The sequence below is a fragment of the Bubalus kerabau genome, chromosome 3, assembly GCF_029407905.1.
Source record: "Bubalus kerabau isolate K-KA32 ecotype Philippines breed swamp buffalo chromosome 3, PCC_UOA_SB_1v2, whole genome shotgun sequence".
Taxonomy (NCBI): Eukaryota; Metazoa; Chordata; class Mammalia; order Artiodactyla; family Bovidae; genus Bubalus; species Bubalus kerabau.
In genome coordinates this window covers 152,284,756-152,302,408 of record NC_073626.1, presented here as the reverse complement: position 1 = coordinate 152,302,408, position 17,653 = coordinate 152,284,756, and the positions used below count along the sequence as shown (strand labels likewise).

General features: G+C 39.1%; 1 protein-coding gene across 4 annotated transcripts in view; it reads left to right on the top strand.

The window, feature by feature from the left end:
• Nucleotides 1-1,759: 1,759 nt before the first annotated feature.
• The window catches only part of LANCL1 (LanC like glutathione S-transferase 1), a 47,655-nt gene continuing 31,761 nt past the window's right edge, over nucleotides 1,760-17,653 (top strand). Inside the window, exons 1-3 of one of the 4 annotated variants that reach the window (XM_055573354.1) lie at nucleotides 1,760-1,881; nucleotides 2,192-2,288; nucleotides 5,665-5,782. In XM_055573354.1, the coding sequence (XP_055429329.1) occupies nucleotides 2,208-2,288; nucleotides 5,665-5,782 (199 nt within the window). In that variant the 5' untranslated portion in view covers nucleotides 1,760-1,881; nucleotides 2,192-2,207. The other 3 variants (XM_055573353.1, XM_055573356.1, XM_055573355.1) reach the window with 3 other exon arrangements.

The window sequence follows — 17,653 nt, the reverse complement described above, 5'->3', positions numbered from 1 at the left end:
GCATTTGGCAAAGTCTGAAAGCATTGTTAATATCACCACTCAGTGACAAGGTACTACTGTCGTCTAATGGGCGGGGGACAGGGATGCTGCTAAGTACACTACAGTGAACAGGATAGCTTCCACAGCAAAGAGTCATCCCTTCCAAAATGTCAATAATGTGAGCATGAGGGCCCCTACACTGTCTCACCACATTATCTACTCCTTTCTTTGGTTGAGAGGCTACCTTTCAAGCTGACTAAAATGTTTCTTTCTTCTTTTCCACCTTCCTCTTCTACTTTCTCTCCCTGCATCCTCCTTCCACTCTTCTTTCATTTCTGCTCGAGCACAATGTACTGTTTTATGATGCCTTCCTTCTTCTCAGCAGCTAAGTTGTGTCTGACTCTTTTGCAACCCCATGCACTGGGGCTCACGAGGCTCCTCTGTCCATGGGACTTCCCAGGCAAGAATACTTGTGGGTTGCCATTTCCTTCTCCACGGGACTCTTCCCAACCCAGAGATAGATTCCTAGTCTCCTGCATTGGCAGGTGGATTCTTTACCACTGAGCCACCTGGGAAGCCTGACTCCTCTAGTAGTCATGAGTATACATAAATATCACTCTGATTTTAATCGCTCAAAGACTGTGAATAGGATAAACTGATAGTAAGCCTTAAATAATTAAAGAAAAACAACTGAAAATGGCTCTCATTCCATTTCTTTCCTCTTACGAGTTGCTCCTCCACATATTCATCTATTATAATAAGAATAGTTCCAATTTAAGATTCACTGAGGGCTTCTACTAAATTTTCATGAATTTGATGAAGGAGCTAACAAGTGTCCTAGTAGGGCAGTGGTTCAAAAGAACAAACTGAGCCAGAGCAAGGGCAGAAGGAGACTTTGGGATGACAGCCACAGAGGAACAAGCTTAGGCCAAGGTGGGGGTGCGCTGGGGATTGAGCTTCCATAAGAGGTTTGGGGCTAGGGAACTTCATTGAAACATAAGGAAGGAAAGAGAAGAGAAAATGACTATTTTTGATCATTTAACTGAAATTTAAAATTCTCTGAGCAACAGAATAGACCTAATGTGTACCAGGTGGGATTTAAATTTAAATGAAAGCAAAATTTTTCAAATACTAGAGACTGTTAAACATTGAAATTGAATGTTATGAATTGAATGTTATGTCTTGCTCTATCAGACATTGTTATCTTTTTAAAGGGCTTGGGTATACAGTATTATGGTCTAATTTAAACTAAAGGAGCAGATTAAAGTTCTTAAGAGTTGTGATTTGTGCTTTCATGTTATTTTCCTTGAAGTTTTAGCAGCTGCCATGTGACACCTTGCCATTGGCCACTCACATTGACTGAGTGCCTTTGAGGTTAAATTATTATAAATTATCTCCAAAGATCTTTGTCATTAAGAGTGATGATGGTGTTTTATTACATTTTTTGTTTGTTTAAGAAAAAAAAAAAAGCTTGGCAAATCTCTGGAGAGACATAATCCTCCTCAATTTTATTCAGTCCTTCAGTCCTAGCAGTAGGACTATGAATGTGTTCAGAACTCAGTTTTCTTCTCTAAATTAAAAAAAAAAAAAGAAAAAAAAAAAGAATTCTTGCGAATCATCTGGACTTGAATTAGTTTACTTGATTTTCTTTTTTTAATTTAAAGGAGAATAAGGGTAGGAAACATTACCCACAGTTGCACGTTACTCTAAGATATGTTCCCTCTCCAGCTCTCCGGGAATTAAATCACTAGCCCCACCCTTTAGAAACAACACTTCTGTCTCTTTAATAAACTGAAAATGAGAAGGGGGCGGGCCTCCGGATTGGCGAAGGCTCTGATTGGTCCAGCTGGCAGGAAGTGGGCAGTGAAAGCGTCGCTTCAGTTTTTGTCCGGAGGCGGCGGGGTGAGTGGAGAGGCCGTACAGGGCTTTGGGACCTTGCACGGGCACTTGCTTGAAATCCCAAGAGTGCGAACGTGGGGTGCAGAACGGAACCCCTTCGTCGCGGTGGGTTGGGAGCCCTGGCAGCCCTTTTGCGGAGGTGCCACACCCTGACGGCTGGGCCGCTGGGGGCCAGGGGTCCACTCGAACCGCCAGGACCGCGCAGTGGCCGAGGGACTGGAAAGAAGGTGTTCCCCGGGCGCTGGCCTCCGCCTTCGCAACGCGGCCTTGGCCCGTATCTCAACGTAGATTCTCTTTTTCCCCTGTTCTGCAGGCTCGTTTCTGGCATCATGGCGCAAAGGGCCTTCCCGAATCCTTATGCTGATTATAACAAATCTCTGGCTGAAGGCTACTTTGATTCTGCTGGGAGGGTGAGTTTGGGAAATATCTGCCTCCATCCCTATCTCCAAACCCCAGTGTTTGGAAAGAAGTTCGATTTTGCCTGAAAGAAAGGGATGACCATCCCTTTTTAAAAAATACATAATTTCAGTATAAACATATAAAATACTTTAAATATATAAAGTACATATGAAAATAGAGCTCTAACATGTTGAACTTATATAAGAAGTTGTTGATAATATTTGTAATAGAAATTGATCATTGAAATAACTTCAGTCATTGATACTTAAATTATAAAAATTGGCAGCTCTGCAATTTACTGTGTGATCTTGCCTTTTTTTTTTTTTTTTTATCATTTTTGGTTTGTTTTTTAAGAGAGGTGAGAAATCCTGCTGGCTTTTCACATGCGCAGTGTTACTGTTTTATGATTGAACTGGAGTACCGGCAGGATGAGGACGAGAGTAAACCAGAATGCAATGAAGACATCTTTAAACTGCAGCTGCTAAGAGAGGTTTGGGACAGAGGCCTGAAATCTTTGTCCCATTTCCACTCAACCCCACAACTGGAAAATAAATAAATAAATGAATACATGAAAGTGGTCAGTTAAACTGATGGGCACCTCACAAGTCACTGTAAGCTTACAAAGAGAACCTGGGCTTGAGATTCCAGAGGCCTGTGTTTTCTCATGCCTGTGAACATAATTGTTAAGAGGGTATACACCTACTCGAGAAATCTTAAGTGGGAAGAGTGATCTCTTTAAATGTGCACACATTTTCAGATTTTACCAGCTAATTTCTTCTAGGCTCATGAGCCATACAAAAAGCATTTTGCTTGTGATTGAAGGGCCTTGGAGATTCCATATCGGCCAAATGAACTTTCAGTAATTCTGTTGATTCTTTCCTTAGCATTGTAGTTTAACTTGAGTAGTGCAAGTAGGAGGAATGAAAGAGATGGCAGAGAGTTGTAAGATAGAGGGCTGCCTAAGTGTATATGGAGCTGGAATCAATATGATTCTTTTAAGACCAGAATTAACTGCTGAAACAAAGCTTCTAATCATTACCTTGAAGCCAGATGGCTTCCTTTTGGCTTTTTGGACCTGTGTTCTGACTAGCTCTGCAGATCTTGAAGCTGAACCATTTGTCTTGTCTTGTCTTTTCTTGTCTTGTCTTTTTGGAGGAAGATCTGAAGCTTCATGTTTCTTGGCAAACGGAACAGTTGAGTTTGGATCCTAATGACAGAACCCTTCAATGGAACATAGCTCGCTGTTTAGGATGTTTATAAATTAAATGCTAAAGTAAATTACAAATTTAAGTCTGTATCTAAGAAAGAAAAATAACAATACTCATAAATTTGAACTCTGGCCCCAAAATAATAGTGTAATTTATTGCCTGACACATGGTTTTTGGACAATCCTCCTCCCACTTCTAAAATTGTTTAATGTTGAACACTAAGGAACAGACCCTGGAGATCTGTCCTCCTTAACTTGTTAATGCGAATATTTCAATAAGAAAGTGCTCTGTTTTCTGGCATCTATTGAAAAAGAGCTTTTAGAAACTCTTCATATTATTGCTAGATTTGAATAATTTTTTGGTCTGCCACAAGCAATCAATATTCTTAGGCAGGTCGCTTTTATTAAATGCAATTATGTGCCAAATAGAAGGTAATGTCCCTTCTTGAGGCTGAGGCATTCTCATTATTCTTGGTCGCTTACAGTAAGGTCAGGCAAGATGATAAATTATCCATGATCTACGAACAGAATATGACATGTTCTTATGTAGATGCACTCTTCTATCTAGTTAAGATTTATAGGCCTTTTATATTAATACTGAAGTATATTTTATCTTACTAAATGTATTTTTAAGGCTTGTTGAAATCTTAACGTCTTGGCAGACATTGTTAAATGATGGGAGTGCGTCTGCCGAACAATGTGGTTTCTTCTTCAGAGTGTGAAATAAGGGATCATAGTGATGCTTTAGAATAAATAACCCAGATATGGTTGATCATCTGATTTGCCTTATCAGAGGTACTCTTAAGTTATCACTAAAATTTAATGTCTTTTATTACCACTAATAATTCTGATACTGCCTTTCCTACATTTTTTTCCTATTGCCTTCCTACATTTTTTAAAAATGCCCTTTTTTAAAAAAATGAGGTTATGATGCCTGCAGGTCATTGTTACATATGTTTTTACCGTCCTTATGTGATGAATGTTTGTACCTTTGTAATGTTCCCCAACATTATTTCACTATTTTACTGCTTGGTGAAATCCAAGTCTGAGAATCAGAGCAGATTACTAAAAATAGAGGTATATATTAAACTGACCTTTTAAGACACTTCATGATTCAATGTATCCAGAACTTTCTAAATGTTTTCCAGTTATTAGAACAAATAACATAACTTTTTGGTAACCCTCACCATTTGCCCTTCACCTATGGTCCTTTATATGGATATCACCAACCCCACACCCCAGTCTTAGTGTGTTTTCAGTCTATATCCAAAATATTTTTATAGACCATTGGATTGCTTAAAATAGTAAAAATGTCAGCATTTAAATCCCTGAATGCGAAGGGTATGAGACCCACGATCTCATTTGGTCCTCAGTGCACCTTTGACATTGGTAGTCAGGTATTATTATCTTGACTTTACAAGGCAGCTGAAGCATAAAGAAGTTACAGGTTGAGCATGGTCACTCAGCTAATAGCAGACAAGGATGTGGCCTGGCTCATTCATTGAGCAGTATTTGTGAGGCCCGTAGCCTGCCAGGCACTGTGCTGGGCATGGGTTTTTGTGTCTTGATCCAATGTTCTTTCCACTCTGCTGAAGGCTCCTAATATCTGTGAATTTATTTAGCTTTTCTTATGCTACTTCTACAGTTTTTTTTTTAATGTTTATACATTTTTTTCTAAATGGATTTTTTTTTATAAATAATCATCATTTTTTAAACAACAGAAGCAATTAGTATTTCTTTAGGGAATTAACATTGCATCTGAATACTGAAAATCCAATTGCTTGAAAACAGCAAATATCTTCTGTTTTATGCTTAGTTTAATAAAATGGTTTTTATTATAAAAAGAAATATTGATTTAAATCATAGATGATTCCTAGTAAATGGAAATTACTGTGATCCTGTTTATCACTGGCAATCTAATATTTGATTAAAATTTTTATGTAAAACATTTAAGTTACATCAAAAATATTTCCTCACTTGAGTAAGAAAATACAGAAGTACTTTTACATTTTGTTAATTCATCCTTGTTGTTTAAGAATAAAGTAATTGTCCCGTTCTCGCAGGCAAAAAAACTGCAGCTTGAAAGGAAATGAAGCACCCTCCTATTTCTAACAGTCTATAGTCTAGGACACCAAGTGGCATATATTTTTTGATACTTGTTTTCCCTTTACTATCTACAGCTGACTCCTGAGTTTTCACAACGCTTGAACAATAAGATTCGAGAGCTTCTTCAGCAAATGGAGAGAGGCCTGAAGTCAGCAGACCCTCGGGATAGCACTGTTTACACTGGCTGGGCAGGTATGAAGTGCTGACTGGGTGCTGGCACAAGCATAGGAGAGGAGAGCTGCCTGGCTTAATGGTACACCCTTAAGTGCTTCCTGCATCTGCTGGTTGAGAATTAAGGAGTGATTGCTTCTGGGGAGAATGCTGTGCTCTCAGCCTAACCTGGTATCTTCTGGATCTTTAACGGTGTCCAGAATTTAGAGCAGAGTAAGCATATTCCTAGAATTCATGCCTGACACAAATTTGGATGGCTTTCGTACTTAGGTGAAAAATTGATGTTCACTGTTACATAGTTAATTCAGAAACGGAATTTCACTGAGAAGAGTTGGGAAGATTCCCAAAATGCAGTGCATGAAACAGAATTTACCCATGGAAACTAAAACATGTCCAAAATTGTCATTTTTTTTTTTTAAGTTACCATGGAACAGGTGTCTATACAGGAACTCAGGGTAGAGTATAGATTCCATGAACTAATCCTCCAATATAGTCATTGCTCATTGATGTACATTCACTGTTTTGCTGGTCATTGAGAGGTTGAGAAAGTTTGGGAGGAAACTGTACATAGATGTCAAAAAAGTGAGAAAGAGGGAAACCAAAGAAGCAGAGCTGAACTGCAGCTGGCTTACAAATGCAGAGAGCGGGAAGACAGCTTTCTAATCTTGAAGGAAACACAGCTTGGAGACTTAGTGTTTCCCAGTTATTCTGAAAAGAGGATAATAAGGAGGAATAGGTTTTTAGCTTAAGGAGTTTGGATTTGATTTTAAGGCAATGGTGCTTATCATAAAAATGCAGGTTCTTAGGCCTCACAGCAAGATTCTGCTTCAGTAGTCTTGAGCAGGACCCAGGAATCTGCAGTTTACAAGCCTCCATGGTCCTGATGCAGACGGTGATGGTCTTTCTCAGAGCATACTTTGAGAGCTTTTCTAGGAGAGGAATTTACTGTTAATAATAGCAGTCTCTTAGTAATCCTCTGTTATGGCAAGTGATTCTGTTCCTTCTCTTGAGTATGATAAGGCAGAGAAAATCAGTAAAATTTTAATCTCTCAGGGACATTTAAAGTCAGTATTTTATAAAACAAAAGGAGTGGTCTAGATAGTGTTATTATTAGTTGCTCAGTTATGTCTGACTCTTTGAGACCCCATAGACTATGGCCTGCCAGGCTCCTCTGTCCATAGGATTTTCCAGGCAAGAATACTGGAGGAATTACCATTCCCTTCTCCAGAGGATCTTCCCAAACCAGAGGTCGAACCTGGGTCTCCTGCATCGCAGGCAGATTCTTTACTATCTGAGCTACATGTTGGACCCTCCCTTTTATAGTATAGTGTTATAATTTTTGTGGATTTAGAAGCTTAACACAAGAAATGTTAAGATGAGAATAAAATGAAAGTATTTTGTTTCAAGAGAGACATTATAGCAACAGCTGTCATTTATCGAGTAGCTATACTGTGTTCCAGGAGTGTAGTCATTGGTAAATGAATCTTATTGATTAGCATTACTCTTCTTTATTTAAAATTATGAAGATTTGAACAGAACAGGACAACTGAGACAGATGGTTGGATTTCATTCCGTAACTGATTGTTAAAAGAATGACATAAATCTGTAACTCACCTCCTTCAGGTGAGCTTATATAATTATATATCATAAGGTACCTTGCTTTAGGAGCAAAAGAACTGGTGGTTGATTTCAAGTTTGAATTGATCGTTTGACAACATAAGGAAAATCTTCACTATTAGCAGAGCTGGTTGAGAATCAAAGGAAATTAAAATTTCCTTGGAAATAGGAAAAAGAAAAAGTTACTCCAAAGTAGAATGCAAGTTTGTTTAAAATTTTTCTGGCAATATGGAGTTTTTGGCATCATTTTCTTTGAATTGCCTGTGTCTTTCACCTCTTTTATCCTTCAGTATCTGATATTCATTGCTGTCTCCTGAAGGCAGGGGCAAATTGGCATAGTAAACAGTTAAGGATTTCTTCAGTTGCTGGTTATTTTATGATATAGCATAAAGTTTTCTAGATAAATTTGATAATGGCTTTCAAGGCAAGGTCCCTAATGCCTCCTGATCAAGCACTGTTATAAAGCCATTGTTCCCACATAGAATGGATCGTCTCCTCCAGTGTTTTCCTAAGTAAAATGCTTTCCTATGCAAATGTTCCATCTGAACAACATAAAATTTGTTGGGGGAGAAACTAAAGCTGATTCAACCACAGAATATCATAATATCATATTATGTCTTATCAATATCATCTATTCATAATTGCAATTTTATTAGCAAAAATACATTCATGACCATCTTAACACAATAAAAACACTTTGTGTTCTGTCTCAAAGCAGTGTTTACATAATAATGGGTGGCTTTGTATGTTACTTTTGTGCCTCATTTTCTTTCAGAAAGTAACTCTTTTGAGGAAAAGAGGATTATATATTTTTAACTTTGTTCACCAAATTTAGGGTCGTATTTCTATAAACATTATTATGTGCACTTCTTACTAATTTTTCCAAAATAACATTCCTTTGGGAAACACGAATTATAGAAATTTTTAAAAACTTTATTTCCTTCTTCAGCATTCACATCTATTAAATATTTATTATCACATACAGTGAAACTCTTTTCATATAATATGTAGTTTACTTGAGAAACTATGATTGTAATATGATTGTTACAATTAGAACCTTAAATTTCTATCTTATTTTGTTAAGTTTCATTCCCCAGTAGAAATACGGTCTGCTTTCTGTGCTGATTTGGATAGGATTGTTTTTGGAATAGGATTGGGTTCAGTTTCATATACCCAAAATAATCAAAATTACAGTGGCTCAAACACAGTAACATCATTTTTTCTCTGACATAAGAGCAGAGTCATTGCTTTGCTGAGAAAGGTCTGTGTAGTCAAAGCTATGGTTTTTCCAGTAGTCAAATGTGGATGTGAGAGTTGCATCATAAAGAAAGCTGAGTGCCAAAGAATTGATGCTTTTGAGCTGTGGTGCTGGAGAAGACTCTTGAGAGTCCCTTGGACAGCAAGTAGATCAAACCAATCAATCTTAAAGGAAATCAACCCTGAATATTCATTGAAAGGACTGATGCTGAAGCTCTAATACTTTGGCCACCTGATGCGAAGAGCCAACTCATTGGAAAAGACCCTGATTCTGGGAAAGATGGAGGGCAAGAGGAGAAGAGGGAAGTAAAGGTTGAGATGGTTAGATAGCATCACCGACTCAATGGACATGAGTTTGAGCAAACTCAGGAAGATAGTGAAGGACAGGGAAGCCTGGCATGCTGCAGTCTATGGGGTAGCAAAGAGTCAGACACGACTTAGCAACTGAACAAAACAAAAAAGATGTAAGAGAAAGCCAGAGGGAGGTGGTCCAGAGCTATGGTGATGGCCTCAGGATGTCAAAAGGAACCCAGGCTCATTTCTTTCTCTCCATCATCCCTCAGCCAATCCTTTGGCATGGCCCTTTTTTGGATTTCAGAGAGTCAGACACCACTTAGTGACTCAGCAATAGCTACAACATCCCTAGCTTCTCTCCTTTGACCAAATAGCAACTGAATATCCAGCCATTATATCAGCTTTTCAAGGCTGCAGGGAGGAAAAAGGCAAAGAAAAAATGTATTTCTTTCCTTTAAAATAAGACTTCCAGGAAGTCCTACTCAGCATTTCAATTCTACGTTCTTTGCATTGGGTAGAACTTAGTCACATGGTCATACCCCTTAACAAGGAAGGATGGTGAATGAGTCTAAGCTGGGATCTGTTACTGAAGGAAAGAGGAGCGTGGATTTGGGGTAAGACCTAGCAATCTCTCCTATAAGTTCTGTACAACATGAAAAAGGATCCTTTTTTGTTCCTATGTTTGCACAAGGCATGTAGACAGTAAGCCACAATTTTTCTATCTGCAAAAGGCTCTCTAACCTGGCTGTCTAATTTGGGAGAATTTTTATAAGGATAAATTTATCATTAACATGAGTTTGAGTAAGCTCTGAGGGTTGGCAATGGACAGGGAAGCCTGGCATGCTGCAGTCCATGGAGTCACGAAGAGTCCGACTCTTTCTCAGACTGAACTTCTGAACTGAACTGATAAATGTTTGAAATATGCTAAGCAATATTTTGCCTACTCTGTATTTCTAGGGAGATTAATATTTGGATTTTGATCGAAAATTTCTTACAAATTTCTTACTCACAAATTAAGTTCCTTAATTTCTGTAAGTAATAGTCTTTTCATAAAGCCTGCCATAGAAAGGAAGTATTCTAGAAATGCCAAATCATAAATCATTTTTCTAGAGCCAAGTGGAGCTTAAACTTAGAAATGGGGCTCCAGCACGCTCTAAACACTGAAACATTAGTGGTTTCTCAGCCTGAGTAGACAGCTCTCTGCCTCTCCTTTCCACTTCCTCTCAAAGTCTCACTGGCTTGTCACAGGGTTATGAAGTCCTTAATTTGTTTGTAACATTTATCAATCCACAGTACACCCTGTAGTCATGTATCTGTGTTTCTGGTTCATGACTCCAAAGACAACCACAGGGCTAGGCTGCCCAACTTCATGATACTTCATTCATGCTATGCCTAGATTTGTCTCAGTTGTTCAGCTTGATCTTGAAAGAGTTTCAGTGAAGAGAAAAAGCACCCATATGTTTTTAATGTTACATATGAACTTAAAACTGAAAAACGGGATTCACATCATTTTTTAATTTTCCAACAAAAATTGAGACTAATAGTGGTAGATTACTTTTCTGCTAGAGTACCTCTGTGTGTTGTATGTGCTTTAGAAAACACGATACTGTTTTACTGGTAAGGGTGACATATACAAGTTTAAATTGACACTCAAAAGAAGCAGATCATTGCTTTAGAAAGTACTTAACATACACTTTACAAACTCTTTTACAGCTAAAATTGTCTTGGCTTTTATTTTTAAATAAAAGCAGAGGATATAATATGGTGATGCGAGTGATTAACATAAACTTTTAATAGGATTCAGATATCATCTCTGAAGCCTTTATTTATCCCTGTGGGTTGTCATAGTGCAGTTTTACAAGCTGTATTCTTTGGTGTTTATCTTTTTTTATACACCGCAGAGAGGTAATATGCTTTGATCCTTAAGTAGGAAAGAAAGAATAATTTTAAAATCCCATAACTATCTCTTATTGGCAAATGAAGCAATTTTTACCACAAATCCCTCTGGTCTCTTTTTTTGCTTATTCAGGAATGAAGTGTTATGAATAATCAATTTTTTCAGTCAGTAATTGAGAGTTAACACATTATTACTATACATTAATGTCCAAAAAACAATTCAGTACTTCAATAATAAAATACATTGATTGAATGAATTTTGGCTCCTAAAGGAATGAGGATCATCAGTATGTAATTTCATGATTATTTGACTGTGGAAAGATAAGAGGAAAAATTAAAATTTGATTCTTGTTAATAAAATGCTAATAGGATTTACATTTGAATGACAGGAGCTGGTGTGTGTGTGTGCATGTATGCCAGTCACTGATGTTATATGCCAGTCTCCATGCAAGTGCTTTGCATTAAATAACGCATCTACATCTCAAAACAACTCCGTGGCATGCATACTATTCATACCCTGATTTTGCAGATGAGAAAACTGAATCAAAGCAAGGCTGAGTACCTTGTTCAAGGTTACACAGCTAGTTAGTGACAAAGATAGAGCCCTGCTCTTTAGTCCCTGAGAGTGTGTGTGTGTGTGTGTGTGTGTGTGTGTGTGGTGGCGGGAGGCAGGGCGGGGGTTGGAGTTTACTCTCCACTCCTACATTTGGGTTTACTCCATACATTTGATAGGTAAAAAAGTGAAGACCACCAACACATAAGCTAGGAAATGAAGTAATGTGAACCATACCAACATTTTAAGAAATGGCTAATGACTAGTCAGTTATAAGTGTTTTAGAAAAAATCAGAATAAGCCCTTCAAAAACATGACAGGAATTTGGAAAGATTGAGGGAATCATGGCTTGTTAGAAAGGCAAGAATAACTACTATTAAAATGTCTATAGAAAAAAGTTATTTGAGACTGGACATAGAGTAAAAACCCTAGAAAGATTTATGGGCATTTGCAGCTAGAAATGTGTAATCTTCGGCTTTGTTCCTTAGAGCGTTCTTCCCCTTTCTAATCCTAAATTAATATATTCAGAGCATGGCTTCAGGATAGAAAATTAACTGGGCCAAAACAGAAGCTTTTCCTTATAATTGCTTGTATTTGAAAAGGCTTGTTGAGGATCCTCTTGTGTAAAACATTACCCATAGTCTGAAAGCAATCAGTAGCTCCTGCAACTGTTAATAAGCGATATTTGAAATGAACAGCCTCTGTTCTTTTCACTGAAATCCTCCTCTGTAAAATCGAATACACTGAAGTACAGTGCATCATGATATTGATGTATGACATACACCAGCAGTAAGCACTGAGTTGTTCATTTTTAGCTTTATTCCTTACCCAGTAGAGTTTCAAGAGTTCTTTGCTGTACACTCCCAGCTTGGGAGGCAAGGGAAGCCATTTAGATCTTTAGGTGCCCCGTCAAGAACCTTTCAGTGTGCCCATGCACACAGCAGACAGTGTAGAAAAATAGCAGGCGTGGAAACCCCTTAAGGTCAAATCTGAAGTCCAGCTATTAAGTGATGGTAGGTGATGCCCCTGCCAGGGACTGAACCCATGCCCCCTGCAGTGGAATCATGGGATCCTAACCACTGGACCGCCAGGAAATTCCTATACTAGTAAATATACTTAATCACAAATTGAGATTGTTTTCAAAGGTTATTTTTAGGAGATAACTCCAGATCAAAGACCCAGCAAGGGTTAATCTATTTCTGTCCAGTAGCTTGTTTTTTGAACTATCCTGAAGCACTAACAGAAGACAAGGTATCAATAACTTTTAAGTAAATTATGGGTAAATGAGTTAAGTTAAAAAAAACTCATCTAATAATTTGCTCGCATTTTAAAATTGAATAGGGACTTCCTTGACAGTGGGCTTCCCATGTGTCTCAGTAGTGAAGAATTTGCCTGCCACTGCAGGAGATGCAGGAGACACGGGTTCAGTCCCTGGGTCAGGAACATCCCCTGGAGAAGGAAATGGCAACCCACTCCAGTACTCTTGCCTGGGAAATCCCATGGACAGGGGAACCTGCTGGGCTACAGTCCATAGGGTCCCAAAGAGTCATACAGGACTGAGCATGTATGCACACCAGTGATGTCCAGGAATCTATGGGGACTCACCAGAGGACATGACTCCCCCTGCCATCTGGGTTTTGCTCCAAGTAGATTTGTTCTAGGAGGGAGAAGATTGTAAAGTGCTTTATAAAATGGAAAACATGAAGCACTGATGAGGTACTGTTATTATAAAGGATTAAGTGAGCAGATAAAGTTTTCTCGTGTTAGAAATTAGCATTTAGTAGGAAAGATTGCTTCCCTTGCAGATAACAAAGTAAGAAAAGTAAGCCCAAGGGATGGCTGATCTCACTAGTGTCTTTAAGAGGGAATGAGGAAAAGTGCTAGCCCTCATTTAATTTCATTTTTTGCCACTCTTAACTCTGATAATTCCCAAGGAAAATAATGATCGACTCACACTTAAAAAATACACACAGGACTCTAGCAGCTTTAGTTCTAAAAGACATGACCCAATCTTCTGTACCAACTCACAAAGTTAATGAAGCTAAGATTGGCATATATTTCCTCTTTTCAAGTATTAGATAACATTTTAAATAAGAGGATGTGCAGTATAATCCCTAGAGTAATATTAACTCACACTCTAAATGCAAGTTATTAAAGTGTTTCAAGATGCTGTTCCTCTGATCTGCCAAATGTATGGCCTCTGAGCTACAGTTTTAGCATGTGGGTCTTAGTTTCTGCTGATGCCAGATATTTGAAAGGAATTGCTCTGGCCAGGTGTCTTTTCTTTGCAATTTGATATTCTTCTAACTAGCTCTTCATCAGAGCCAGCATTTCAGTGTCTAATTTGAGCCTTGACCAAGTGTCCTTCGCCATCATGAGAGGCATCTGTGCCTCCCACCCAGCACAAATGGAAGCAATCAGTGGTGTGGATCTCCATTGGGTCTGTGAGGGCCCTTCACAGTGATCACTAGATAGATGAATGCACTATGAATGTTGCCTGCTTTCTTTTTGCCTACAACTTATAAGGTGCTGATGTCATTGTGCTGTCAGTGATCTTATTAATAAATGGCTGACACCCAGGCTTGAAACAGCTGTAGGGTTTAGATATTACCAGTGTACTTGGGTGAAACACAGAGCAGGATGTAAGTGTTTGTAGGTAGATCAGAAGAACTGACAGCAGGTAAAGAAAGAAGACATATATCTAAGCATTTGATTTTTACCCACAATACCAGGTGGCATGTCTTGTCAATTTCATTCCATTAACTTTAGCAGTTAACACAATGCCAGGTCCATAGTTGGTGCTCAATAAATATTTGTTGAATGAATGAATAGATGAATGAAAGGGAAATAACCTGTCTTTTACTACTCTAGCTACCATCTGTGTAAACTAAAAACAATAACAAAACTAGGCAGAATGGGGAAAGGGTGAGACTCCAACTCATTTCATGTCTCAAGGATGTAAAAGAGTTAATCACATTCAATCTCTGATGCAGTTGAGAAGTGCACTCAGCAGTGAGACAGGGCTCATACATAATATTCACTTTATACGTGGCAGAGTTGGATACAGAGCATATCATTTAGACCTGGCCATGAGGTGGGCTTCCTCCTTGCCCCCAGTTTACACTTAACTGCTCTCGTGTGCATGCATGCTCAGTTGTGTCCAGTTCTTTGTGACCCAGTGGACTATAGCCCACCTAGCTCCTCTGACCAAGGGGTTCTCCAGGCAAGAATACTGGAGTGTGTTGCCATTTCCTGCTCCAGAGGATCTTCCTGACCCAGGGATCAAAACCCAAGTCACCTGCATCTCCTGCTTGTCAGGTGGATTCTTTACCACCATGCCAGCTGAGAACTCCCTAGACTTAAAGAGCCTCTGGACAGCCAAAGAGTGGATGACAACATGAAAACAGGATTGAGGAGAAGAGAGACGGCCTGATGTGGGGAAGATTTTCAGAACATGTGCAGGGAACACTTTGCTAACCCTCCTCAGAGGAGCCAGTGAGAGAGGAGAGGGGCAGGAGATAGGAGGAAGAAGAATATGGTTCCCTCTGTATTTATGTCCCTTTAGATCAGGCATCAGTGATGAGACAAAGCAACTCATTCAGCACTCAGAATCACAGACTAATGGGGGTTGGGCATTTATTGAGTAGTTACTGGGTGCTGGACACTGTTGTACTGATTAGAATGATTTACAGTAACTATGGAGTAGCTGGGCTTCCCAGATGGTGCTAGTGTTAAAGAACCTGCCTGCCAATGCAGGAGACATAAGAGACACAGGTTCAATCCCTGGGTCTGGAAGATCCCCTGGAGGAGGCATAGCAACCCACTCTAGTATTCTTGCATGGAGAATCCCATGGACAGAGGAGCCTGGCAGACTATAGTCCATGGGATCACAAAGAGTCGGACATGACTGAAGCGACTTAGCACGCACACACACATATATGGAGTAGCTACTGTTATTTAATATATAAAGATGCCCAGGCACAGAGAGGTTTAGTAAGTGGGTAAGATCACACAGCTAGGAAGTAGCATAGATAGGCTTCAATCTCAAGCACTGATTCATGAACCTGAATTAAGTTACTCTTAATAACTATTGTGTTAAAGGATTTATCACCTATTGCCTGGAAAATTCCATGGATGGAGGAGCCTGGTAGGCTACATACAGTCCATGGGGTTGCAAAGAGTCGGACATGACTGAGCGACTTTACTTTCTTTCTATAGCTCCTTTTGGAGAAGGAAATGGCAACCCACTCCAGTGTTCTTACCTGGAGAATCCCATGGGCAGAGGGGCCTGGTGGGCTGCCGTCTCTGGGGTTGCAAGGAGTCGGACACGACTGAGCAACTAACACATACACACACACACTGTAGTCTAAGGCCTACTGGGTGGCTCAAACGGTAAAGAATCTTCCTGCCATGTAGGAGACCCCATTCTATCCCTGGGTCAGGAAGACCCCCTGGAGAAGGGAATGGCAACCCACCCCAGTATTCTTGCCTGGAGAATCCCGTGGATAGAGGAGCCTAGCGGGCTGCAGTGCATGGGGTCACAGAGAGTCGGACACAACTGAGTGACTAACACTTTCACTTTTCATGGTAGTCTGAATAACAGAAGAGGAGCACTTCCTAATTTTACAGTTAGGAAGCAGTACACTGCAGGGCACTAAGGGAAGGAAGGAGGAAAGTATAATATCCCCCTTTTTAAAAATTTTAATCCCTTTTCCTGTTTAGCTCTGGGAATAGATAATGGAGAAAAGAAGACACCTCTTCAGCGTGCTCATTTGCCTTTTTTTATTTACAATTCCACCTCTTTATTTGGGTCAGTATTTTTAAATTAAGGATTTAAAGTCACAACTAGTTTCCTCCTCAGATTACCTGTATTAAAAGTACTGGAGTATTTGGAAAGCCAGCACTACGCCCAGCTTTAATCTGAAGACAGACTGGATGTACTAGTCAGTGCAGTGTTCACATCCAGGCTTTGTGGAGAATAACTTCAGGGACTGGGAACCCTGCACTAAAGACATTGTCATTTTGTTGAGGAAATGGAAACACACACACGCAAAACACACACAAGGTTAAGATAATTATTAAAAATACTGCATTAGAAAATACCAGCCTGCTTAGAAAGCAGGTGAACATACTCTATGGGGTTATTTAGAGAAAACTTTCATTTCTCATATTTCCATTAATCTGAATGAAAAAAAAAAATTGATGAGCTTTAAAAATTTCAACTAGGGAACAGTTTGTTTGAAACTTAGGGTGAAGCAACCCATCCCCCCTCCTTTAGGAAGTCCTTGTCTCTGTATCACTCAAAACTATTAAGACCCGTTCTTGGCCGTTGACAGAACATCTCCAGTGGTTGCAGCAGTATCCATAATCTGAACGTGATTTTTCCCACCAGAGCATACATGAAGAAGAGTCTTCAAAAGAACCTAACCTATAAGGAAATAACTTGCAGAACTGAAGTACCATGGAAGAGGTTTTTATATCAGTGTAGGCTGGTTGTAAAATAAATAAATAATGTTAAGGAATAATCTCAAATGCAGAATTACAGAGAAGTGCTTTGAGAGCTTCACACATCTGTGGAGATTTTTATCATCTCCATAGACATTTGAGATGCATCAAGGTCTTGATTGGTCAAGATGAATAGGACTAATGATCCCTCAGAAATTCAAAGGCTTCCTATTAATTACCTCTCAACAGCTGGCTATATTTATAGTACTGCTGGGGATAAGTAGCTGAGTAAGGAAATTGCAGATTTAGAAGTGTCCCTAAACAATTCACCCTCCCTTGCCAGAGTTGTAGCTACAGAAGGAGACAGAAAAAAATCTGGTTCAGAGCATCTATACTGAAAGCCAGGATGGATTCTATTATAGCAAAGTTTTATTTGTTTTTTGTCTTTCAATTAAATTAGTTTTCAACAGTTTAAAGCCAAGAGATTCCTGGGATGATCTGTGAGCAGTGCCAGACATCTGAACTTTTTATATAAAGAAGGACATCTGTCCCTAACGCATTAATGTCCTTGAACCTTTCTGCAGTGATGAATCTGTTTCTTTGCTGTCCATTCAGCAGCCACTAGCCATATGTTAATTACACTAGCCATATGTTAATTACATTTCCAAGTGTTGGAAATGTGGCCAGTGTGACTGGGAAACTGAATTTTAAATTTGTTAATTTTAACTAACTTAGGTTTCTGTAGATACTTATGGTTGCAGTCTGTCATAGTGAACACTGTAGTTTTGAGCAACCAGACAGATTCCACAAGTTATTAGATCAAAGTAATG